General features: G+C 40.2%; 1 protein-coding gene across 8 annotated transcripts in view; it reads left to right on the plus strand.

Annotated features, from left to right (window-relative positions):
- The window catches only part of mphosph9 (M-phase phosphoprotein 9), a 143,927-nt gene extending 125,558 nt beyond the window's left edge, over positions 1–18,369 (plus strand). For 7 of the 8 annotated variants that reach the window (XM_080207941.1, XM_080207947.1, XM_080207946.1 and 4 more), the window contains 6 exons: positions 2,903–3,023; positions 4,299–4,396; positions 4,559–4,761; positions 11,747–11,830; positions 15,002–15,070; positions 17,531–18,369. In XM_080207941.1, coding sequence (XP_080064067.1) covers positions 2,903–3,023; positions 4,299–4,396; positions 4,559–4,761; positions 11,747–11,830; positions 15,002–15,070; positions 17,531–17,632 — 677 coding nt within the window. In that variant the 3' untranslated portion in view covers positions 17,633–18,369. The remainder of the gene's footprint in view (positions 1–2,902; positions 3,024–4,298; positions 4,397–4,558; positions 4,762–11,746; positions 11,831–15,001; positions 15,071–17,530) is intronic. The other variant, XM_080207945.1, reaches the window with a different exon arrangement.
- The last annotated feature ends 8,214 nt before the right edge of the window (positions 18,370–26,583 follow it).

The raw sequence follows: 26,583 nt of genomic DNA on the forward strand, positions 1-26,583 counted from the left end.
TAATGATGAAGGCAGTTTAAGCAAATAACTTTGCAGTACGTTCTTGGTGGTTCATGCATTGTGTTAGGAGTTTGGGCATTTATGAAACAACTGGAACTTATCTATGGGTGTGCAACTCTCACTAGAATCATAAATGTTTTCTGAAATAAACTGCAATGCATTGTGTGACATTGCTGTTATGTTACAGGTCGATGATATACAGCTGAGAGTTGATAACTATATTCCTATGAACTAAAGAATCAGTAAAAACCAAGATTTTGTGAAACCTTGACATCCTTAATTGTGGAATCAATAATTTGGAAGACAAAAAGCTGGATGAAGATTTTAGTTGAGTGTATGACTTCGTAGTTAAGGATTTGCCTGATAAGGCTTCCCAGAAATAGATTTTCATGATTCAGTTAACATATAACTCTTTAAAAGTTCATCCTGCGATGGTCAGAGGGATAGGCAATAAAAGTTGGCTGAGTTAAGAATGCCTATATCCTGTGAATGTGAAAGAAACATGGGCATGATTCCAACTCTTGAGCCGTGCCAAATGCTGAGGTACTGAGATAAAGTGTGCGAGTTGGGAAGTCATATCAGGGCAGTTGTTTATTTCTTTCCTCTCAGCAGTTGGACATACTGGCTGCCTGGCAGCAAGTCAGCACTTTGACATGGTGGCGCATTGCTGCCTCACAGTGACAGGGACCGGGATTCAATTTCGTCCTTGAGTGACTGTGGAGTCTGCACATTTTCGCTGTGTCTGCGTGAGTTACCTCCGGGTGCTCCATTTCCTCCCACAAACCAAAGATGTGCAGGTTGGGTGGATTAGCCATGGTGTATGTGTGGGTTAATGTGGGGTGGGGATGGGGTCCTTGGTAATATACTCTGTCAGAGAGTCACTGCAGTCTCAATGGGCCTACTGGCATCTTCTGCACTATTTTTTAACAAAAAGGACATTTGCCCGCATTGTCAGCAGCAAATACCAGACTTTAGGTCTAAAGATGGGAAATAATTTAGCAGAATAAAGAAACATTTAACACATTCACCACAAATATTTGCATTGCTTATTGGAAAATGCTGTGATCCAGCCATGGAACTTGGCTATCAGTTTCTGCTTGGTGATTCTGCATTATCATGTGTCTTGAAGGCCGCCTTGGAGAAGGCTTACCCAAAGATCGGCAGCTAAATGCCTCTGATTGCTAAAGTGTTCCCCAACAAAAAGGAAACACTCCTGCCTGGTGATTGTTGAGCGGTGTCCATTCATCCGTTGTCGTAGCATCTGCATGGACTGCACACATGAGGACAGCCTCAATCGGCATCTTGGATTCATATCACACACCTGTAAAAAAAAACACCCCGCATCATTTGGCCTGGGCTTGCAAAATCTTGCTAACTGCCCTGTCTTGAGACAATTCATACCTCTTTAATCTGTGTTTAATCCACTGTCCACTCACGTTGTCTGTACCTGTAAAGACTTGATTACCTGTTAATGCTCGCAATCCAACCATTATCTTGAATTGAGTCTGTGTCTATATATATCCTCTGTTTATGAACCCAACTCTTCACTCGCCTTGATGAAGAAGCAGCACTCTGAAAGCTCGTGCTACCAAATAAACCTGATTATCATCTACATCATTTATGTATATAACAATAAGGAGCCCAGTACTGAACCTTGTGGTAAGCTGTTGGACACCAGCCTCCAGTCACTCAAACAGCCTTCTACCACCACTCTTTGTATCGTATTACTAAGCCAGTTTGTGATCCATCTTGCCAAGTTTCCCTGAATTCAGTATGCTTCAACCTTGTCAATCAATCTCCTACGGTGGGAACTTGTCAAAATTTTTGCTGAAGTCCACATAAACTACATCAACTGAACTTCCCTCATTCACATTTTTGAAAAACTCTATCAGATTTGTTTGACATAACCTGACAACATGCTACCTATCCCTGATTAATCCATGCCTTTACAAGTGGAGATTAATTATTTCCTTCAGAATTTTCTCCAATAGTTTCCCTACCACTAACATGAGACTCACTAGTCTGTAATTTTCAGGCTCTTCTTTATCACTCTTCTTGAAAAGTGGGACCACATGAGTGGCCTCCTGTGGCCAGAGAGGAATTAAAAATTTGTGTCAGAGCCCCTACAATTTCCTACCTCCCTTCCCACTGCAGCCTGGGCGGCATTTCATCTGGGCCTGGGGATTTATCCATTTTTAAAGCCCATCAGAGCCTCCAATACGTCCTCAAACTGCATGTTTCTCTCAACCCCTTTTCCTGAATTCTATACCTATGTTCTCCTCTTCCTGAGTGAAGACCGATGAGAAGTATTCATTTAACACCCTTCCAATGGACTGTGGCTTCATATATGGATTGCTCCCTTGGTGTGATAGAATGGACATCGAGATTCTAGGATTGATGGCACAGCCTCAAAATGAAGGACCTTTAGAGTTGAGATGAGGAGGAATTTCTTCAGCCAGTGGGTGGTGAATCTGTGGAATTCATTGCCCCAGAAGGGTGAGGAGGCCAGGTCATTGAGCGTATTTAAGACAGAAATAGATTCTTGATTGGTAAGGGGATCAAAGATTATGGGGAAAAGCAACAGAATGGGGCTGAGAAACATATCAGCTATGGTTGAATGGCAGAGCAGACCCAATGGACCAACTGCCCTAATTCTGCTGCTATATTGGATGGTCTCTGATGTGCCATACTCTTTCCCTGGATGACCTCTTCCTCTTAATGTATTTATAAAATATCTGGGAATACTCCGTAATCTTGTTGGCAAGTCCTTTTTTGTGCCCTCTCTTTGTTCTTCTAATTGTTTTCTTAAGTTCCCTCTTGCACTTCCTATAGGGCCGCAGCTGAATTGGTCCCTTTGGACCTGTTCAGATACAGTACTTATTTTTCTTTCTCTCTTTTACAGCTAAACGAAACACTTTGTTAACATCATTGTCTGCTAAGTCGAGTCCCAAACGCTGCCCTAAAGAGAACCTGTCCCCTGGGTTTAATCACCTCCTTGGCAAAGAAGAAAATACAGTAACAAGGTAAAATCTAAAGTTCAGAATAATATCATTAACCATGAGTTCTTCAACGAATAGTGAGACAATGGGGCTTGCCTGTGCAACTCGCACATTGTGCGGTGTATATATAGAGGGAGGATGCTGCTCACAATGCATTTGTGTGAAGATACTTCAAACTGGCGTATTAAACTCTACCTGTTTCAAGATATTATGTGATACTTCATTAATACAAAGGTTGACAAATGTTGAATTTTTAAATATGTTTAACAAGTTGTAAACTAAGTCTAAATTTAGTTAGAGTGACGTGGGGAAGTTATTATACTTGTCTGTCATGGGCAGCGAGTCATTACAGCCCAGAAGGAGGCCATTTGGATCATTGAGATTGATTTGATTTAGCTGGTCTGGTAGGTTTCTGCTGTTGCGAATAGGTATTATATGTCCTTATTTGAGAAGTGCTCTTAATATAATCTTTCAGTGATTAATTTTATTGCCATATTTTCACATTTGGTTGCATAGAATATTTGAATTTTCATTTTTTAAGTATTTTCATTTTTTAACCAATATTTAACTACAGCGGCATATATATGAACTTAGCCAAATGATAGTGCTCCAGTCTCAAGCTGTGCCATTGTGTAAGGCTGAATATGTTCCAGGATGATAAATCCCGCACAAAAAATACTTGATTGGTCACATTGAAATGTTGCCTACATTATGCAGTTGTTATGATTAATAATGTATGTTGTATGTAGTTATGTTATAAAATGCCAGTAACCTTTGTGTAAATTAACACCATATGGGCAAAAAATAAGCGGCGCAAAAGAAAGTCAGCTTTTGTCTTATTGAATTAAGATTGAGTGAGCTTGAAATAATTGGTTGACTGGTTTGTAGACATGGTATTCAGCATTATTTCAAACAGTATTTAAGATCCATACAAAAGCAGTAATGGATCTGTTATAAACCTGTTATTTGCAGAAAACCTGAAATTATGCCACATGCATATGTCATGTATCCTAGTATCAAGCTATTTGACAGAGGGGATGTTAAATATAAAATTAGAGATTTTACTAATCTAGGTAAACAATCAGGGTTGCAAATTTGGTTAGTGTTGTATCAGACCATTTACTGGGTCTGAGCCAGTGTCACATGAACTATCATAATGTTGGTATTGCAATTTCTGCATTTCTCGAATGCAAACTTTGGACCAAAATTAGTGCTGTTCACTGAGTGGTTTTGACTATTCAGATATTAATTAGTATGCTTTCCATGTGTACTCTTTTTAATGAATCATTTTATATTTAGATTTGATGTAAATTTGGATGAAATGGAACTTCCAAATTCAGTCAACTCTCAAAGTTCAAGTCCAAGAAAGAGGCTCTTTCCACTGGAAAATACAAAAGGTAAAGATGAATAATATAAAATTATTTGAAAAATATTTCAAAATTGCAGAAACTAAAACTAGAGTTATTTCATTGTTCATTTAAAAGAATGTGAAATTTCTTCTGCAGCAATGTGAAGTTCAAGGAATTGTGTTGCTAAGTTTTAAGTTGAATCAATTTCAGATTCTGTACTAAACGCAGTGAAGCTGGGATCTGTTACGAGTCGGCCTGCTTGGGAAGACCAGATATCCACTTTTCTTCAGAAAGAGAAGAAAATTCCTGTGCTACAAACGCCCTTTGAGACAGAACTTACGTACAAAGCAAGAATGGAGGCACTAGGAGAAACTGAGAAGCTTTTTGATATACTTACACAAGAAAAGCAGCAGGTAATTAAGTGAATTACAAATTCGTGTTGGAAAATTTTCAGTTAATTTTTCTGTTAATTGGTAATTATACCTTGTACTAAAGTTTTGAGATTTCACAAAGACCTTTGCAATTGACCATCTATCAACACTCTATCAGTTAATAGGCATATAAAAATTTTTGCATCATTTTTACTTGCAGTGTGGTTTACAAATAGTGCCCTTTAGTGCCAGATTTTAAAAAATGCTGCGTCCAGCAAAGTATGGACAATGTAAACTTCAGTTGGAGATAGTGGGATAGTGGTAATGATGAGTAATCCAGAGGTCTGGGGTAATTCCCTGGGGACATGGGTTCAAATCCCACCATGGCAGCTGGTGGAATTTAAATGAATATGAAATATAAAGTTAGCTATGGCAGTGATTGTCAGTAGTTGTAAAAACCCATCTGGTTCACAAAAGTCCTTTATGAGAAAAATTCTTTTATCTGTATCTGATTGACGTGACTGCAGACATTTCATTGACTTCTAACTGCTCCCTTGAAATGGCCGAGCATGCCACTCAGTTCAACGGTATATCTACAAATTAGCTGCATTCGAGAAATAAGGCTTTCCGCTTGAACAGAGATTGCTAATTTGCAGTGGCTTCAAAGCTCAGCAAAAATGTTGCTGGATGAAGGAGGCATATTTTAATAAATGGACTTCAAAGCTAAATTAATCTAGTAAAGGGATTCCTGTTCGTAGTGAGTCAGAATTCCTTTGCTGTTTAATGCCAAATAATGTGATAAAATAATGCATTCAAAAATATACATGTTTAATTATGATATATGGAGTACCTACTTCCCTGATTTTGGATTCAGATTTTTTTTCTCACGAACTGGAGACAGATATGAAGCATGTTAAAATGAGTTTTCAAGAGAAGCTTGATTAGCTGTTCCAGACAATTCTACTATGAAATACAAATCGAGCAGCAATTGTGAGGTGGTTTAAACGGTGGGGATGGGGGTGCGTGGGGAGTGGTGAAAGAGTTCACAAATAATGGTCTACTCATTAGCAATGCCCAGTCATTCAGGAAACCTTCACCTTGGAAACAAAGAAACATGGAAAATAGGTGCAGGATTAGACCATTCAGTCCTTCGAGTCTGCAACAACATTCAATACGATCATGGCTGATCATGCACTTTCAGTATCCCACTCCCGCTTTCCACATGCCTTGATCTCTTTAGCCACAAGGGCCACGTCCAACCCTCGCTTCAACATATCTAACAAAATGATCCCAACAATTTTGTGTGGTAGAGAATTCCACAGGTTCACGACTCTCTGAATGAAGAAGTTCTTCCTCCCTTCTCAGCCTTGCCATTCCAGGAATCAGTCTGGTGAACCTTCGCTAGACTCTGTTCCTATGCCTTATGGTCTTTTGGGGATCAGGGGTTATGGGGAAAAGACAAGAGAAAGGGGAAGAGAAAAATATCAGCCATGCTTGAATGGCAGAGCAGACTCGATTGGCTGAGTGGCCTAATTCTCCTTCTATGTCTTATGGTTTTATGGACTCTCTCAATAGCAAGAATGTTCTTCCTCAGACTAGGAGACCAAAACTGCACACTTTTTAAATATCTATGCATGTCTTTGAAGATAGGCCCTTTAAAAACCACAATACAACACTAGATAGGGATGGAAGAGGCAGGTAGGGGTGTGTGAATAGGTGAGTTATAACTGCTGATAGGATAGGTAGCAAAGAAGGTGATTTTTAAATTATGTTACAGTATTCAAACAGAAATTTAACTGATTTAACAAGTAACTGATTTTTAAAATCCTGTTTGGTGTTCTATGTATTCTGTCAAGCAGAATAAAACAATTTATGAACTGAGCCAAATGAGCCTCTTTGAGTGTTAACTCAGTCTGCCTTTGCAAAGTAAAGGAATGCAGGCACTGATCAACATAACAAGAGTTTCATTGTTCCATTCCTAAGTTTTTCTATCATAACTAGTAGAAGGTTAGAAACAGAATCCAAATGAAATGAAATACAAGGAAAGAAGGGATCAGCTAAAATGAAATAATGCAGGCTGCCTAATTGTGGAAAGGTGATGGAACAAGAGATATGTAAGCAAATACATGAAATGAATAAAAGGACAGAGAATTACAAACATGGGAGATTTTAACTACCTTCAAATAAACTGATGAGGGGCAGTAATAGGGTTAAAGAGTTAAAATTATGTTTTTAGAATGTGTCTAAGGAACTGTTCTGATGCAGTATATACAAAGCCCTACAAGAGAATGCTGGCAAAATGATGGAGGCCATTAATGAGGTGAAAATTGATTGGGCAGGGTATATTAGAAAGGCTGCTGTTTTTTGTCTTCATTCAGTGGGGACCTATCCCTGATCCATGTCTTCATCCCTGCCTGGTTTTAGATATTCTTGGTTTAGAATCTTCTTCCTGTCCCTTCCCAATATCTTATTGCTTCCGACAACTTCTCTTAAATGGTGCTCCTGTTCAGGTCTCCTTACCTCCAGTTTTGCACTGTTTCACTTCCTCGCTTCCTTTTCTTCTGCGCATGTATGCAGGGCCGGTTCCCAGCCTAGAGACTAGAAATGGACAAACTGCCCATGTGTGGCCTTTTCCCGGCTGGCGCATGTGCAGAAGTCCCAAGGTCCGACAGGAACTGTAGTTCCTGAACTACGACTCCAATTTAAACTTGAGGTAAGTCATTTTTTTTGTTTCCTCACAGATAGGATCACAATTTTTCATACATATACGTGTGTGTATATTTTACATAAAAGTGTTTGTGTGTATATATTTAGATTTGCTGATGATATCAAACTTGGTAAATGGTGGGGATGGTATCATTTCACTACACCAGGACAATGGGCCAGTGGAATGGGCAGATAGGCGGTATGGAATCTAATACAGAGTGTAAAATTTTGGCAGATGGAATGTGGTGGATGGGCAATATAGACTTCATTGCGTGGTTCTAAAGACTGTTTAGAAATAGAAAGACCTGAAGGTTCATGTGCATATACCTTTGAAGATGGCAGGATACGTTGAGAGTGGTTAGCAAATTGGTCTTGTACTTCAGAAATGCAGGTACTGAATACAAAAGCAGTGAAGTTATGCTGAACATGTATAAAGCTCTGCCTAATACAATAGAGTATTGTGTCCAGTTCTGGTCAGCAAAGGTAAGGATATAAGAGTGCACAGAAAAGATTTACCAGAATAGTAGCTTTCCTTAGGTTAGGAAAGTTGAGGGGAAGTTTAATAAAATTTGCAAGATTATGACAGATTTATATAGGATAGACAAAAGCTGTTATATTCCTTGATAGTACAAAGACCAAGGATCACAGAATTTAGGGTTTGGACAAGTGATACATAAGACCATAAGATATAGGAGCAGAATTAGGCCATTTGGCCCATTGCATCTGCTCCACCGTTCAGTTAGATCATTACTGATCTGATATAATAATCCTCAACTTCACTTTCCTGCCTTATCCCCACAACTCTTGATTCCTTTACTGATTAAAAATTCAGATTGTCTCAGCCTTTAACATACCTAATGGGCCAGTCTCTATAGCCCTCTGTGGCAAAGAATTTCACACATTCGCAACCCTCTGAGAGAAGAAATTCACCCTCATCTCTGTCTTAATTGGGTGACCCCTAACTCTGAAATTGTTCCCCAAGACCTTAGACTCTCCCACAAGGGGAAACAACCTCTCAGCATTTACCCTTTCAAGCCACCTAAGAATCTTATATGTCTTAATGAAGTCGCCACTCATTCTTCTAAACCCCAGTGAGTACAGCTTACTCACCCTCTCCTCATTTGAAAATCCCTCTGTACTCAGGATTAACCTAGTGAACCTTCCTGGGTTATCCTTCAATATCAGGGTGTATTTCCTTAGATAAGGGGACCAAAACTGTTCACAGTATTCCAGGTGAAGTTAAACTAGCGCAAGACATCCCCATATTTATACTCCATTCTCATTGAAATATAGACCAATAATACATTTGCCTTCCCTATTAGTTGTTGAACCTGCAAGCTAGCTTTTAGCGATTTATGCACAAGTTTCCTTCCATCCCTGTGCTGCGACTTTCTGCAGTCTTCATTTAAATAATGTTCAACTCCTTTATTCTTCCTACTAAAGAGCGTGTAGTGTGTGACATCATATTTTCCGACATTACCTTCCATCTGCCAAGTTTTGTCCACTCACTTAACCTATTTATATCCTTCTGTAGACTCTGTGTCATCTTCACCACTTGTCTTCCCACCTACTTTTGCATCATCCACAAACTTGACATTCACTTAACTTGTCCAAGTCATTAATGTATATTGTAAATAATTGTGACTCCAGCTCTGATCTCTGACACTTCACTAGTTGCAAGTTGCCATTCTGAAAGTGCCCTTCCTGCCCCAACTTTCTGTCTTCTGTTAAATAGCTAATCCTCTATCCATGCTAATACACGACTCCCAACACCATGGGATCTTATCTCAATAAGTAGTCTTTTGTGCAGTACCTTATCAAACAAGGGGGATGCGAGGAAGAATATTTTTATATGGTGAGGGGTATTGATCTGGAACTTGTTACCTGCAAGAGCGGTGGAAGTGTAGACAATAAATGTTTTCAAAAAGAATTTGAGAACTTGAAGGAAATAAAGTAACAGAATTATAGAAGTAGAAGGAGTCTGTGGGACTGACTAGATAGCTCTGCAGAGAGCTGGCATGGACTTGATGATGCTGAATGACCTCCTATGCTGTAAAAAATGAGGAAGGGAGCACTGCTGGATCTAATAATGGGGATGGAGCAGAAGCTAGAGCAGAAGTAGACAATTTAGCCCCTCAGCCTGTTCTGCCATTCAGTGACAAAATGGGAATATGAAAAGGTTAGGAACAAAGTCAAATAAACAACAGGAAAGTTTAAAAAAAATTCTAAATTAAATGATCAAGAATATATTAAAAAAGTAATGCGTTCTACAGATAAATAACAATGGAAAAATCAGATTGGAGTTAGGATTAGGAAGGTATTCATATGATTAACTTACAGATAATGACAGGAAATGCAGAAATATGAAATAATTACTTTGCCTTGTTATTTAGCAGGGTGACTAAAATGGCCAATGTGAAGAAATTGAAATAGACATAAAGACATTTAAGATAGAAGATGTGTTGATAATTGATAAACTCATCAAATTTGGAGGGATGCACCCCTACTCCTGGATTGCATCAGTGTATGTTAAAAGAAGCTAAGCAAGAGATAGCAGACCACTAAACATTCATCAGAAAATACAATAAAGCTATAATAGTAAACTGCTGATGGGTTCCCTATAGATAGTTCTCTGAACTTGTTCTTTGGCCGATTAGAATAACATTAGTAATCCTTATTCAAAGATTAAATAAAATAGATCTAGAAACTGAAGATATAATCGTCAGCGCAGACGAAAAGGAAATATGATGTTTGGGTAAAATTACAAAATTTTTTGAAGAAGTGGGAGGATAGTAACAGTGCAAATATGGGTAATACTGTAAATGTAATATGTATATTTGGATATCCAACAGGCCCTTTCTTGATAGATTAATGACTGGGTCGTGATATGTGGAGTTGGGAGTGTGCAGCAAAATGGATAGCACGTTGACTTCATTTCAGAAAACAAGAGAAGGAGAGGATATGAGGAAGATCTTTTTTATGCAAAGGGTGGTGGGTGTCTGGAATTCACTGTCTGAGCTGGTGGAGGCAGAGACCTAAATTCTTCTTTAAAAAATTACTGGATCTGCAGCTTAAATGCTTTAAATTACAGGGCTATGGACTGTGTGCAGTAGTATGAGATTAGAAAGGGCATCTTGGTGTCCTCAGGCTGGCATGAATAAGATGGGCTGAATGGCCTCCTTCTTTGCTGGAATTTTTCTATGGGCTGAAGGTTCTAAATGCTTTGGACTCAGGAATCAGAAATATAATTTTGAAGCTTGTGGATCTGCAGTTAACCCAGAGGAAGATGCGACAAAAGCCAAACATAAACTTGCGGAGTATCATTAGCAAATGATCTACAGTATAGATAAATATGAAGCGAAATCTTTTGGTGGAAAGAATGAGCCTCATACTGCTCAGAAAATAAGTTACCTAAATGTGTTAGAGAAATTCATGGTTGGATATACATATATGTAAATTATTAAAAGGGGGTGGCACAGTGGTTAGTACAGCTGCCTCACAGCACCAGGGAAACAATTTCAATTCCGGCTTTGGATGACTGTGGAGTTTGCAATTTCTCCTCGTGTTTGTGTGGATTTCCTCCAGGTTTTCTGGTTTCCTCCCACAGTCCAAAGATGTGCAAGTTCAGTTGATTGGCCATGCTAAATTGCCCTGTGGTGTACAAGATGTGTAGGCGAAGGGGATTAGAGGGGAAAATATGTGGGATTTTGGAGATAGGCCTCGATGGTATGCTTTGCTGAAGAGTTGGTGCAGATTTGAAAGGCCAAACGGCTTCATTCTACACTGTAGGGATTCTATCCTATTCTGTTCTGTTCTAGTGACTGAAGTTAACAAAACTATTTTTAAAGAAGTAAACAAAACACTGGGAGCATTTTGAGAGCTATAGAATTGAAAGGTAAAATAAATTATGTTGAGCTTGTGTGGAACCTTGATTAGACCACACTCAGACAATCTATTATAGAGGGATTGGAAAAGGTGCACGAGAATGATGCCAGAACTAGGAGATGTTAGCTAATAGGAAGAATTGAACAGGATAAAGGCTCTTTCCTCTATAAAAGAGGTTGAGCATAATCTGATAGACGACTTGGGATTCTGAAAGGATTGATTGGTTAAAGAAGATGCTTCCAATTATATAGACTAGGATCATAAATGCATAGAATCCCTACACGGAAAGCCACTCTGCCATTGCGTCTACACTGACACTTTGAAAGAGCACTCTACCAATGTCCACTCCCCCTCCCTATCCCCCACAACTTTGGATACTAAGGGACAATTTAGCATGGTCAATCCACCTAACCTGCACATCTTTGGATTGTGGAAGGAAACCGGAGGAACCCCACGCAGACACAGGAAGAACGTGCAAACTCCTCACAGTCATCTGAGACCGGAATCGAATCCAGAGCTGGTAAGATTTTCCCAGTGATGACTACATTGCTTACAAAGAAATGCAGCACTTAGTTGTTCTGTTTTGGGTGTTTAAACTACTATTAAAAGCATTCGGTGACTGTTGGAATACTATCTTGCTCTAAAGATGGGTGGAACTTAAGAATGTTCTAGAGTTTCAATTCTGCCTGTGTGTTTGCTGGGGAAGTGAATGTTATGAAGCAAGGGAAATGTCCATACCAAAAATGATGATGTTTGCAGGCTTCAGGCAGCAAATGGGTTGCTGTTAGTTGGTTTTGTGTAGTTGGGACTCAGGAGAAATCCCAAGAGCCATGAATAACTAAAATGGTGGCAGCTGTAAAAGGTTAGAGCTCAGAGGAAGCTCTGGGAGCCATTAATAGTTTGGTGTAGTTGGGAGACTGGAAATCCAGGAGCAATGCCAACTCAGAGACTAATGGGCTATTAAATGTTGAAATTGTACCAGTAAGTAGGGGCTGGAGTGCAGACTTAGAAATTCAGGGGAATGCAGTCTCGGGAAATGAAATTGAAACCCTGGGAGATGAGCAGTTTTTGAGGCAGTCTGAGCTGGAACTGGGAATTCAGAGGCTGTATCTTTGAAAGTAAAAGATTTGGAATCCCTCATTAAACAGACAGAGATTCAGTAAGATTGGCTGACTCAGTGTTTACTGATATCTGGGTGGATTGCTGAGAAATCAATGGGATTTGTCCTGGTTGCATTTGTAATTTATTGTGCAGTGTGGTGTGTTTGACCACAGCTTGCCGATTAGTTTATATGTAGCTCCTATTAACCCTGGATCTTAAAAGTATAGATGGATATTGTATATTGTTTTATCTTTCTGACTTTGTATAGTGAGGTTTATTTTTGTTTCTTTAAAATCCATGGAATCATAGAATCCCTACAGCGCAGAAGGAGATTGCTCGGCCCATCACATCTGCACTGACACTCTGACAGAATATCCAACTCGGGCCCTGTTTCCACGTATTTACTTCACTGATCCCCCTGACCTACACATCTTGGGACACTAAGGGGCATGGCCTATTCAGCTCACCTGCATATTTTGTATCTTGTGGCTTTATTCTCTTAGCAAATGTCTTGAATATCAAATCTTTTCTACTTCAAACAAAATGCATTGATCCCAAAAGTGATTGTGCCATGAATTTGGGGGTCTGGTCAAGGATCGTAATAGGAGGGAAAGTCCAGCTGGTTATCAAGAAGAGTACCTGTAATTTCTTACAGCAATGGAGAGATGACATGAGAAGGCTAAAGCTGGGATGAAAAATCAGGAGAATACTGTTTTTAATTCAAGAAAAAATAAGAGAAGACTGTGAAAATGTCTTTATATTTTTATAGAGCAGTGTTTTTGACAGTGCTTTGAACAAGTAATGTCATTTTAATCTAGCTGTTAGGTATACAGGTAAATGACCAGAACAAACAGATTGCCATAAGCAAACTGTAGATGAACAGATGGCACTGTAGAAAAAAAATAACTAAGAATGTTGGAATGAAAATGACAAAGCAAGACAGATTATAATATTTGCAATGTAAAAAGTCAAAGAGGAGCAAAATGGCTGATTATATGTGGCATCATTTGTAATTATGCATTTTGAGAAGTCTACACATTGCAAAGTGTTCAGAATATAGAATCAGAAGTAGGCCATTCAGCTCATTGAGCCTGCTGTGCCGTTCAGTTGCTATGCCATTCAGTTGGACCATGGCTGATCATCTATCTCATACGTCACTTTCCTGTCCTCTTTCCATATCCATTGATGTCATTGGTTGCCAGAAATGTATTAATTTCTGTCTTGAACATACCTCAGTCATTGAGCTTCCACAGTTCTCTGTGGTAGAGAATTCCAAAGATTCACCAAACACTGGGTAAAGAATTTCCTCCTTGTCTTAATCTTAATGGCCTGCCCTTATTCTGAGACTGTGTCCTGGTTTCTAGACTCACCAGCTGGGGGAAATAACCTAACTACATCCACTCTGAAACATACAAAAATCTTACAGGATATAACAATGAGATCACCTCTCATTCTTTAAAACTCTAGAGAATACGTGACCAATTTCCTCAATCTTTTCTCATAAGACAATCCCACCATCTAGGGATTTATCTAGTGAATCCCTGTTGCACTCCCTTCATGGCAAGTGCAACCTAACTCTACACAATATTCCAGGTGCAGTTTCACCAAGGCTCTATACAGAGCAAGACATCTTTACTCCTATACTCAAATACCCAACATACCATTTGCCTTCCTTATTGATTGTTGTATCTGCATGCTAGCTTTTAGTGTTTCATGAGCAAGGATACCTAGGTCCCTTTGGACACGAACATTTTCCAACCTCACACCATTTAAGAAATCTTCTGCCTTTTAATTTTTTCTCCCAAAGTGGATAACTTTACACTTGTTCACATTATATTCCATCTGACATATTCTTGCCCATTCATTTTGCCTGTCCAAGTCCATTTGAAGCCTCCTTACATCTCCTCACAACTTACATTCTCACCTAATTTTGTGTCATCAATAAATTTGGAAATACTATAATTGATCCCCACGTCCAAATCATTGATATAGATTGTGAAATGCTGTGGCCCTACCACTGATCCCTGCAATACCCCACTAGTAACAGCCATTCATTCCTACTCTCCTTTCTGTCTTTTACCAATTCTCAATCCGTACTTGTATATTAACTGCAATCACACGTGCTCTAATTTTGTTTATTTAACCCCTATCCAGGACCTTATTAAAAAAATCTACTGAAAATCCAAATACACCAAGTGCACTGGTTCCCTTTTATCTATGTGACAATTAATATTTTTACAAAACTCCCAACAGGTTTGTCAAATATGATTTCCCTTTCATAAATCCATATGTTTTAAGTGTCCACGTACCATATCTTTACGTGCATTTTCTCTATTACTGATGTCAAACTAACAGGTCTATAGTTTCATTCTTCCTCTCTCTCCTTTCTTAAACAGTGGGGTTACTTCTGCTACTTTCTAGTCTGCAGGAACTTTTCCAGAATCTATGGAACTTTGAAAGATAAACCAATACACATCATCTCTATATGTTCCAAAATAAATCACTGAATACAGGAAATCACTGCTCTTTCATTATATATTTTCTTATAAATTAAGCTATAGTAACATGTATCTTAATTTTTTCACTGCAGATTGAAGCTGCATTAAGTCGCATACCTGGTTCAACAGGTAGAATGACTCTGAATGCAAGGCTTGAAAAGGTATGGCGAAATTTGGTTGAAACATGTATTTTATTGTGATGACACTATAGTGAATTTTTAAATCATTTTTTCACTTCTGATTTTCTGCTGAGGTAGAGAGATGACCAAAAACGTATAAGATGAGTACTACATCATACAACATAAAGTAAATTGGCAGCATTATGACACATGAAATTTACATGTAAGTTTGCAATAGTCAGGCAGTTAAAATGAGATTATCTCGTCAATGATAACTTTGAAAGATCTTATAAACTGGGAGAATCTTCAAGAAATTGAGGAGAATCAGAAAAATATTCAAACCCAGTAACAGGATGAGAGGTTGGAACCAGGAGTAGCAATCTCAAGGTGGTTAGTGGCAAGTAGTGAAATTGAATTATATAAATTTAGGAGTTTGTCAAATTACTGCAGTACTTTGCCAAACATAATCGTGGACTTTCAATGGAATTTCATGATTGCCAGTGCCCTCTTAGGGCATGTTACCCGAAGGAGGAGTAATTTGTAGTTTTCTATCCGGGAAAGAAAAGGTTGCCTGACTGCTCAAACAACCCTACATTTTCACCTGTGTCCTTCAAGGAAGAAAACCACCACCCTCCACATGATGTGTTGATTTCTGGTGTCTGCAGAAAGACTTAACAAGTTAGTAGGAGAAAGAGCTCACCAACTACTTCAGCTAGGGGTGGCTAATAAATGTGGCATTGCCAAATTCCCCACATCCTGAGAACAAATAAGAAACAAGACTCTTTGAAGTATTACCAGGATCAGCTTCAGTATCAATCCTTTAAAAGTAAAAGGATATTTGTTGCAGGGTGTTGTATGTACAAAAAGATAGAAATTTGTGAGAAATGGGCAGAGGATGTATGGAAGGTGACAGGGGCAGCTGATGAAGAGTGCAAACTGGACTCCCTACAGTGAGATGGAGAAGAAAGAATCAGAAACCTCTCCAGAATCAGCTTGTTCAACCCAGAACAGGACCAAGATTAACTGAGCACAGCCAACAATCACTCATAAGGGAAATTTATATTTATAAGTATTTCACCAGAGATGAATATATAATGTAGTGCAATACTTCTGGATCAAACATTTTAAAAACTTATGACACTTCAAAAACATATATTTTCTCAGTTTTCTAACCAGCTAAATAATCCTTGAATAAGATGCTGGCTTACTGGGTGGAGTTTTACGAGATTTTTTTCTAAGTGCCCAGTTAGTCTGAAAATAGGAGTGTCCCAAAATAATGTTTTCCCCCTGCTTCTCCAGGGACTAGGTCCAACTGGTTAATGTTTTTTATTTGGGTGAGTTTTCACATCCAATCTTCTGCACTCTGTCTCTGAAAAGATGGGCTAGTCAGTTTCTAGCCAGAGGCTGTGGGCAAGGCTTAACTCTCCAGCCAGTCTATAGAGAGAGGTATTGCGCATGTGCAGACCTCTAATGCTGCACATGCGCATTAACAGTAACAGGGGTCTGACAGACACAGAGAGCCCATGCTACTGCAGACAGCTTCAACTAGCTCTCATCCCCCGCATTCGCAGGGGCCCACCGCCCGAGATGTAAACCCTGCCACCCAGACCGATCGCAGACAGAGTTGCAGCGGACCCCGGTTCCATCGGTGTGGCCAACACGACTGTTCCACAGTTGTGGGGAGCAGGTATTTTCCTTGCCAAAGAGAACCTCTCCCGTCGAGGCCATAAAGGAAAGCGAGCCTGAATGATTGAGCGCTGTGTTAGATAAATTGAAATAAATTAATTAGCTTCTCGCCCATTTCTGGTGAGAGGCTGAGCGCGTCTGATTTGATTTGATTTATTGTCACGTGTATTAAGATACAGTGAAAAATATTGTTCCTTGTGCACTATATAGTCAAAGCATACTGTTCATCGAGAAGGAAACGAGAGTATGCAGAATGTAGTGTTACAGTCATAGCTGGGGTGTAGAGAAAGATCAACTTAATGCAAGGCAAGTCCATTCAAAAGTCTGATAGCAGAAGGGAAGAAGCTGTTCTTGAGTCAGTCGATTGGTACATGATCTCGGACTTTTGTGTCTTTTCCTCGATGGAAGAAGGTGGAAGGGAAAATGTCCGGGATGTGTGGGGTCTTTAATTATGCTGGTTCTCATAAAATCGCAAGAAATGAGAAATTGGGCATGATCCTGATTTCTCAGTCACACAATTTTACCGGCTAGGCGGGGCAAGCTGGTAAAATTCCACCCACTGTGTCTGTAATCTAAATTCCAGCAAATTCTGCTGCATATAAAATAAATTTATTTGTTTGGAAATGTAACTTGGTTGAGACAGTTTGAAAGGCTTAAGTTTGTCTGATCCAAGTTGCCTGCCCCAGTGGGGTTGGGAAACAGATCATCTTCTCACCACAAAAATATATCTTGTGCATTTTCTTCCTATAGCCTTGATTGTGCACAGATTTCACATCATGCACTGAGCATAGCTAATATTCTGAATTGTTTTCACAGGAAGCTTTGGAAGATCGTTTAGAAAAGATCAATCGTGATCTAGGATCAATCCGCATGACATTGAAGCGGTTTCATATTTTACGAACTTCTGCAAATTTGTAAGCTGTTTCCCATTCTCCATTTGACCAAATTTTTACTTGCACTAAAACTACATGTGTATGCACAGTTTTCACTGGCAAAATGTGGGTCTGTTTTGGATCGTGAAGGATGGCCTTAATATATTACAGGTCACATTGTATATGTAAAGCGAAACATTCTGTGCCTTTTTTAGGAAGTGTAGTCCATATCTCATAGTTTTATTGTAAAAAAATTGGAACCAAAACCGACACAAGATATATTTTAGTAATGCTCAGAGAGTGCACAATATCTGTACTTTTGTATATGATATAGACCATGTGGAAATGGATACTGTTTGTTAAAATCTGCACTAAGATGTAAAGTGTATTGTCACAAAATATTTTGCAAACTCGGGATTTTTGTTTCTCAGAATTTTTTAATATTTTATATTTGATGTTGAAATATGTTTTCTTGAACTAATTTTTCAAAAAAAATAAAAATGCAGTGTTGAAAAACCTATAACCAGACATTTTATTGCAATAAACTGTCTTAATTCAGTGAGAATATCTCAAAATGACAAGCCAATTAAGCACTTTTTTGGTATCTGCAACAGGTTTCATAGAGCCTGTGAAAGTTATGCCAATAATTTTAACAGTGTGCACATCACTCAACCTCCAAATTTATTTCTAATTACTGAACTATGCCTAGATAATTTAATTGGCCAACAATGCTTTGAATATGTAAGACTATAAATTGCTGTTTGGAAACTTATTAAAATGTAATGCTGACGCTGGAATGACTTTTTTTTGAGTTACAAATTAATGAATTGGAACAGTGTTCTCTTTATAATAACATATAAGCAGAAAACGCTGGAAAATCTCAGCAGGTCGACAGATCTGTGAAGAGAGCATAGAGCCAACATTTCGAGTTTGGATGGCCGTTTGTCAGAGCTGTCAAAGTTGTGAACAATCTGGTTCAGCCTTGAGCAGTTGCCAGGGAGAGGATAGAGTCTATCTAGGGAAGAGAGTTTGTTTGTGTGAACTGAAGACAGTGGCTTTGGTCTTCCCAATAAAGTTGGGAAATTTCAGATTATACACTACTTTTGGGTGGCACAGTGGTTAGCACTGTTTTCTCACGGTGCCAAGGATCCGGGTTGAATTCTGATCTCTGGTGACTGTGTGGAGTTTGTATATTCTCCCTGTGTCTGCGTGTGTTCCCTTTGGGTGCTGTGGTTTCCTCCCACAGATGTGTGGCTAGGTTGATTGGCATACTAAATTGCCTCTTCGTGTCAGGGGAATTAGCAGGGTAAATTTGTGGAGTTACAGGGATAAGGCCTGGGTGGGATTATTGTTGGTGCAGGCTTGATGGGCTGAATGGCCTCCTCTTGCACTGTAACTATTTTAAGGACAAGCAGCTTCACAATTTAGGATCAGAGGAGGAGTCAGGAGAGATATTGAGGTAGAGTTGTGTGTCATCAATGCACAAGTTAAAACTAATGCTATGTTTTTAGATGATGCCCTCAGGTGAATAGTTGAGTTATATATATCAGAATGCTCTAGATTCTTTATTTGGTCAGCTGGGATAACACTGCAGGCACTGCCTTAGCACTAATGGGTTAACGTGAAAAAATCAGGAATTCATTCTTGCTCATTGGCCAGTGAAAAACATCCATCTTAGTTGAAGATTGCATCATGCTGTTACGCTTAACTCGGTGATATCACTCTCACACTTAGAAGGTTGTTCAAAAATAGTCCAGAGACTTGAGTCCAAAATAAGAATATCATAAAAAGAATAAGGGGCTGACCATTTAAGACTGAGATGAGGAGGAATTTCTTCATTTAGATTGGTGAATCTTTGGAATCCCCTATCCAAGAAATCTGAGTAATAGATTTCTGGATACTAATGACATCAAGGGATATGGGGCTAGTGGGGAAAATGAGAAAGGTTGATGATCCGCTGAGATTTGATTGCGAGAGAAAGCTCAGTGGGTAGAATGGCCTACTTCTGCTCTTATGTTGCTGTAATCCAGAATGACATTTCATTACAGTACTGAGGTTGTGCTGCATGGTGGGAGGTTCTTGCTGAAAGCTTGTTACTGTTTACGTCGGTGGGACCTTGTGGTCCTGCGGTCCCTCCCTTCTCAATGGCAAAGAATGTGTTCAATGGCAACCCCGTTGCCATCGACGATGGCAGCCACCAGCGAATGATCTGCTGCCTCCTGCCATGGAGTGGGAGGAAAATCTCACCCTCTGTCTTTTGAATAAGACAAGGTCCTTTGTGTTCTCTGACACGGTGGCACAGTGGTTAGCACTGCTGCTGCACAGCGCCAGGGACCCAGGTTTGATTCCCAGCTTGGGTCACCATCTGTTTAGAGTTTGCATGTTCTCCCTGTGTCTGCATGGATTTCCTCTGAGTACTCTGGTTTTCTCCCACAGTCAAAAGGTGTGCAGATCACATGAATTGGCCATGCAAAATTCTGCCTCAGTGTACCAGAATGTAGCGATTCGGGGATTTTCACAGTAACTTCGTTGCAGTGTGAATGCAAACCTACTTGTGACTAATAAATAAACTACTTTTTTTCTTGGATGAACGTAAGTACTTCCATAGAACAATCGCTTTTGACCAATGTTTATCCCTCAAACAATATTTCTAAAAGCAGATTACCTGGCCATTTACCAGTACTTAATTGCCTTGTTATGAGCGAATTGCCGTTGCATTTTCTAGTTATAACAATGACTACACTTCAAAAATTACTTGTCAGGCCTGAGGTCATGAAAGGCGCCATGTAAATGGATTTTTTTCATTTTTCTGTTGTGCCATATGGTTGGATTACTCAAACGTGAAGATGACTACTTGGATAATGAGATGAATGGCCCTGGACTGTATACCAGTGAGGATTTTTTTATTCAGTCGTGGCCAGCATTTATTGGTGATTCCTAGTTGCCTTTGAGAAGGTGGTGGTGAGCTGCCTTCTTGAGTCGCTGCAATCCATGTGCTGTGGATTGACCCGCAATGCCCTTGGGGAGGAAATTCCAGGATTTTGACCCAGTGACTGCGAAGGAATGGCAATACATTTCCAAGTCAGGGTGGTGCGTGGCTTGGAGAGGAACTTGCAGGTGGTGGTGTTCACATGTATCTACTGCGCTTGTCCTTCTAGATGGAAGTGGCATGGATTTGGAATGTGAAGTCTGTCCCATTAGAAGAGATGAACAAACTGACAAAATAAAGGTGTGTATGCTTCTCTTGATAAGAAAATTTTTATTTTTAGAAAATATACATTCATTATATTTTAATGTGTCAAATTTAAAACTAAATTAAGAATTATGAATTTAATTTGCATTTTTTATATTTTGTTTGGCAACAACACTAAAAAGAGATTAGTATTTAGATGTAAAGTGTGCGTGTCTGTGTGTGAATGTATGTATGTGTGTGTGTGTGTGTACTCATATATACTTCAGTACAGACATGATAAACTGTAACTTGAACACAAATATTGGAAGATTATGGGGAAATAACCATGAAATTGCTAAAGTGTTGGGACAACCCCAGTGGCTAAATGGCCATCCTATCTTGTATCATTCTGAGCTTACTGAACAGACAAAAGGTGTTTATTCAGTCTATGAGGCCTGTGGATCACTAACTTCTACCATGTGAGTTAAATTTCATTTTACGCTTTATTTCCATGAATCTTGATTTGATGTACAGTTGAACTCACGTAGATGTAACTCTAATGCTTGTAATGTAGGTCTCTCTCAGACCCCACTGTCTTTATCGAAACAAAATGGTCATCCCTTAATGCACAAGTTGTATTGTTTTCCATTTAGCCTGTTGTATATAACAATGCTTCCCAACCACTGTGCACACTCGTGCTGTGAGAAGCTTGCAAGTGTGCCCGCTGCCTGCTTTGGAATATTTTGGTGAGTGCAGTACTGGCGGCAGGGGGTGGGTAAGCAGGGATGGGAAGAGAGCAGCTGCTAGGCCTGGCCTAGGAGCCCAGCCTCAGACACCCTGTGGGACTGATTGATGCATTGAATAAAAGTAACAGAATAACCCAGATTTGCTTCCCATTTCTAATGGTTAAACTGATTGATCAAAGTGCATGGAAGCACCTCAAACACACACACACACACACACACACACACACACACACACACACAAAAGTTTGTCTTTTCTGGGGAGCTTTTTTACTGCTGAGTTCTGGCCAGCATCCCCACCCTAGTGCTGCCAAAAGATTCATGTGTGACTCTATAGAAAAGAAATAAAATAACTATTCCAAGTACTCCACGGCCAAAGAAAGTCTCTGGCTGGGACTGTTATTCTCACTTTCCAGTTATGCTGGTCTAGTTGTTATTGCTCAGCCCTGCGATGGTTTTTAGCAAAATGAACCTGGTTATTTTCGTAGTTGGAGTTTTCTCAGGTTCACAGGATCTCCAAGGAGGGTCTACATTCCCTCCCAATACTTCTGCAATTTCAAATCAAACACTGAAAGAAATCTTTTGCATTTCTTATTGTGATCCTTTTTTATTTAACAAAAGCTCATTGCAAAACTGTAACGATGGAAAACAAAACAAATCAGAAATGCAAGCAGATGTTGAAATTGCATGGTGCAGGTTAACCAAAAACTGAGGAGCAGTGCCTGGGTGTAAAGAGGAGTCCTGCTGCATTTTCACCATTATCCTGACATTAAAGCTGCATAAGGCAATGGGAGTTTCTCATTTGGGGATTTCAACTTCTGTAAGGATGTGTCCACAAATTCAGAGAAAACAAATAATTTTTATGAAACACAGGAACAGCAAAAGGTGAAGGAGCCTCGCTCTGAAACTTACTCCCCCAGATGAGTTAAAAAGAACAGAGTGCAATTTTTCTTATCTGCATCTAAGAAAGCCTGGGTCCTGCTGACCTATCTGAACCTCTGTGACACAAACTGATTGTCTCTCGCCATTTTGGAGACGGACTTCTAAAATTAGATCAATCATGTTTTCCACCCAGGCTTTCGAGAGTGTTTTCTGCATTGGTTTACTCCCACTGAAACAGACTTGAATTTTCTTCAGTATCGTTAACATTACAGTTTCAGTAATGTTTACAAGATGAGAGTAAAGGATCACCATTAATGTGTAATCACATAAACACTGCTCATTCAAAAATATCCCAAAAATACACAATTACAAAATGTGATCCAAGATTAACCTCATCACCATTTACCACCCCATCATCCAAGAACTTCTGACAAACAGCCAGGGTCCCAACACTGATTCCTGCAGGGCCCCACTAACTCAGGCTTCCAGTCAGAAAAACACCCCTCGACTGTCCTCTGCTTCCCGCCACTCAGCCAATTCTGGATCCAATTTGACAAATTTTCTTGGTTCCTGTAGGTTCTTACGTTTGCTATTAGTCCCCTGTGTGGGACTATGTCAGATGCCTGGCTAAAGGCCAAGTAGACTATGTGAAATGCATTGCCCTTATCTGCACACTGTGTCACCTCGTCGAAAAATTCAATCAAGTTGGTCAGACATGACCTCCTCTTAACAGAACCATGTTGACTGTTCTTGATTAACCTCTGCCTCTCCAAATGCAGATTCATTCTGTGTCTCAGAACTGCTTCCAATAGTTTCCCCACCACTAAGATTAGACTGACTGAATAGTAGTTTCCAGGTTTACTCCTTCCTCCCTTCTTTAACAGTTTGGATCTTCATGTTCAAGTCAAGTAGGCATATTTATCCAGGTTTGAGAAAATAATTTCCAAATCATTTTTTCCCTCCCTTCCCACTCTTGTCCCAAGTTAATGGTTGTGGTTTCCAACCATGGCAACATTTTAAATGTAATCTAAGCTGACAATTCAGCACAGTGCTAAGGGCATCCTCAGTGTTATAATCAGCACCTTTAGGATACTAAATCAGTTATATCAAACCTCTATAAGTCACTTTGTAGACAATTCTGGGCTTGATGGAAAAGGTGCAGAGATTTAATGAAAGATACCATGTCTAATGAACTTCATTTAAGGGGGAGAGACTGGAGGTTTTGGGGACTATTCTCCTTGGAGAAAGCTGTTGGGCCTGTGTAGACTTCTTGAAAGAACTATCCAATATGTTGCATATTCCCACACAACTGTTCCTCTGTCCTTCTCCTGCAAGTATTTACAGTTTCCTCTTGGAAATTATGATTTAATCTCATCCCACCTTTCAGCTTGTGTTTAAAATAAACATTTTCTTGCCCTCTGCTTAGAGAGTCATAGTGTTTTAGAGTTTACAGCACAGAAACAGGCCCTTCAGCCCATCATGTTCATGTTAACCATCAAGCACCTAATCCCATTTCCAAGAATGTGGTCCATAGCCTTGTATGCTATGGCATTTCAAGTGCTCGTATAAATGTTTCTTGAATGTTGTGAGGCTTCCTGCCTCAAGCATTTTTTTCAGGCAGTGATTTCCAGATTCCCATCATCCTCTGGGTGAAAATCCTTTCTAAATCTCCTGCCCCGAACCCTTAACCTATGCCCCTGGTTCTTGATCCCTCTACTACGGGAAAGTGTTTCTTCCTATCCACCCTATGTCCCTCCTAATTTTGTACACCTCGCTTAGGTCTCCCTGAGCCTTCTCTGCTCTAAGGAAGACAACCCCAGCCTTGCCAACTTTGCTTCATAGTTGAATGCTCCAGCCCCAGCAACATTCCTGGTGAATCTCCTGTGCACCCTTTCCAGTTCAATCACGTCCTTTCTATAGTGTGGTGAGCAGAACTGCACACTGTACTCTAGCTGTGGCCTAATTCCCATATGCCCTCTTAACCACCTTACTCTCTGGTTCTGCTGCCTTCAGAGATCTTTGGACATGCATCCCAAGGTCCCTCTGGTCCTCTGTACTTCCTGGTGTCCAACCGTTCATTGTGTATTCTCTGGCCTTGTTAGTCCTCCCATAATTTTCAGGGTTAAATCCTATTTGCCATTGTTCTGACCAGCCCATCTATATCATCCTGTAATCTAAGGGTTTTCTCCTCACTATTTACCACACTACCAATTTTCATGTCATTTGCGAACATACCAACCACATTCCCATCTAAATCATGAATGTGTACTATGAACTGCAAGAGATCCAGCACTGATCCCAGTGCTACACCTCTGGAGACAGACTTTCAGCCACACTAACAACCTTCCACCATCACCCTCCACCACCTGCCACTAAGCCAATCTTGGATCCAATTTGCCAAATTGCCCTGGATCCTATGGAATCTTTCTTCTTCCTCTGTCTCCGATGTGGGACCTTATCAAAAACCTTACTAAAATCCACGCAGGCCAGATCAACTGCACCTGCCCTCATCCACACACTTTGTCATCTCAAAATTCAAATTTGTTAGAAATGATCCCTGACAAAGCCATGCTGACTACCAAGATAGTACAAACATATCTCCTGTTCCCCAGAACCCAAACATCCTAGACCACTGCTAACAAATACCAAACACGCTACTGCTCTATTGCCTGCCCACACTTTGGCAAATCAGACCACAAGGCTCCATTTCTGCTCCTGGCTTACAAGGGAAAGTCCGTCAAAGAAAGACATGCAATATTGAGCTGAGGAACTGGATGATCTCTTGTGAAACTGACCAGAGTCAGTAGACTGGTCCATATTTAAAAACTCTGCGACCAGCCTGAACGAATATGCCACAACAGTAACTGACTTCATTAGTAAGTGTGTACATAAGAACATAATAGGAGCAGGAGTAGGCCATCTAGCCCTTTGAGCCTGCCCCGCCATTCAGTAAGATCATGGCTGATCTGTCGTGGCTCAGTTCCACTTTCCCGCCTTCTCCCCATAACCCTTAATCCCCTTGCCTATCAAAAACCTATCTACCCGCGTTTTAAATATGTTTAGCAAGGCAGCCTCCACCACTTCAACGGGCAGAGAATTCCAGGGATTCACCACCCTTTGAGTGAAGAAGTTCCTCCTCAACTCTGTTCTAAACTGTCCCCCCCTTAGCTTGAGGCTGTGCCCTCTAGTCCTACTGTCCTTCCTGAGCGGGAAGGGCCTCTCCACCTCTATCCTATCCATCCCATTCATCATCTTATACGTCTCAATGAGATCTCCCCTCATCCTTCTAAACTCTAACGAGTACAAGCCTAGTTTATTAAGCCTCTCCTCATAGTTCAACCCCCTCAACTCCAGAAGAATTTGTAGAAGAATGTGTGCCAAAGAGGCAAATCCATGTGTTTCTCAACCAGAAACCATGGATAAACAGGGATATTCATTGCTTGCTGAAGTCCAGGTCTGAGACATTCAAGCCAGGTGACCCTGACCTGTGCAAGAAAGCCAGATATGATCTAAGAAGAACCATCAAAGATGCCAAAAGACAGTATCGGACCAAGCTTGAGTCCTAGGCTAGCCTCATAGACCCTTGCCAACTATGGTAAGATCTGCAAGACATAACAGGTTACAATATGAAAGCATGTAAAGTCGCCAACACCAATGCACCCCTCCCAAACGAGCTCAGCGCATTCTACACCCATTTTGAGCAAGAGGTCACAAGAACACACCCTCCATTCCCACAGAGCACACCTTTACCCTGGAAGCCTCGGATGAACCTGTGTCTGAGGTCATCATTGTAGACACCAGACCAGTCTTCTCGAAGGTCAACCCACTGAAAGTAACTGGCCTTGGGTGGGATACCCGGACAAGCACTCAGACCAGCTGGCTGGGGCATTTGCAGACATATTCAACCTCTCTTTACAACAGTCTTACATCTCGATTTGCTTCAAGAAGATGATTATCATCCCAGTACCAAAGAAAAGCCAAGCAGCGTGCGTTAATGATTATTGTCCGGTGGCTCTGACATCCATCATTATGAAGTGCTTTGATAAGTTAGTCATGGCACATATCAGTTCCTGCCTCCCAGACTGCCTGGATTCACTATAGTGCTCTTTTGCATGCCGAACTCAAATTAACTTAGGGACAAATTAAAAGGGGCAGCCCCCCAAAAAGGAAGGGGGGAACAGTTCACTATAGTTCACCTAC

Source organism: Carcharhinus amblyrhynchos, chromosome 20 (genome assembly GCF_965287045.1).
Source record: "Carcharhinus amblyrhynchos chromosome 20, sCarAmb.v2.hapA, whole genome shotgun sequence".
Lineage (NCBI taxonomy): Eukaryota > Metazoa > Chordata > Chondrichthyes > Carcharhiniformes > Carcharhinidae > Carcharhinus > Carcharhinus amblyrhynchos.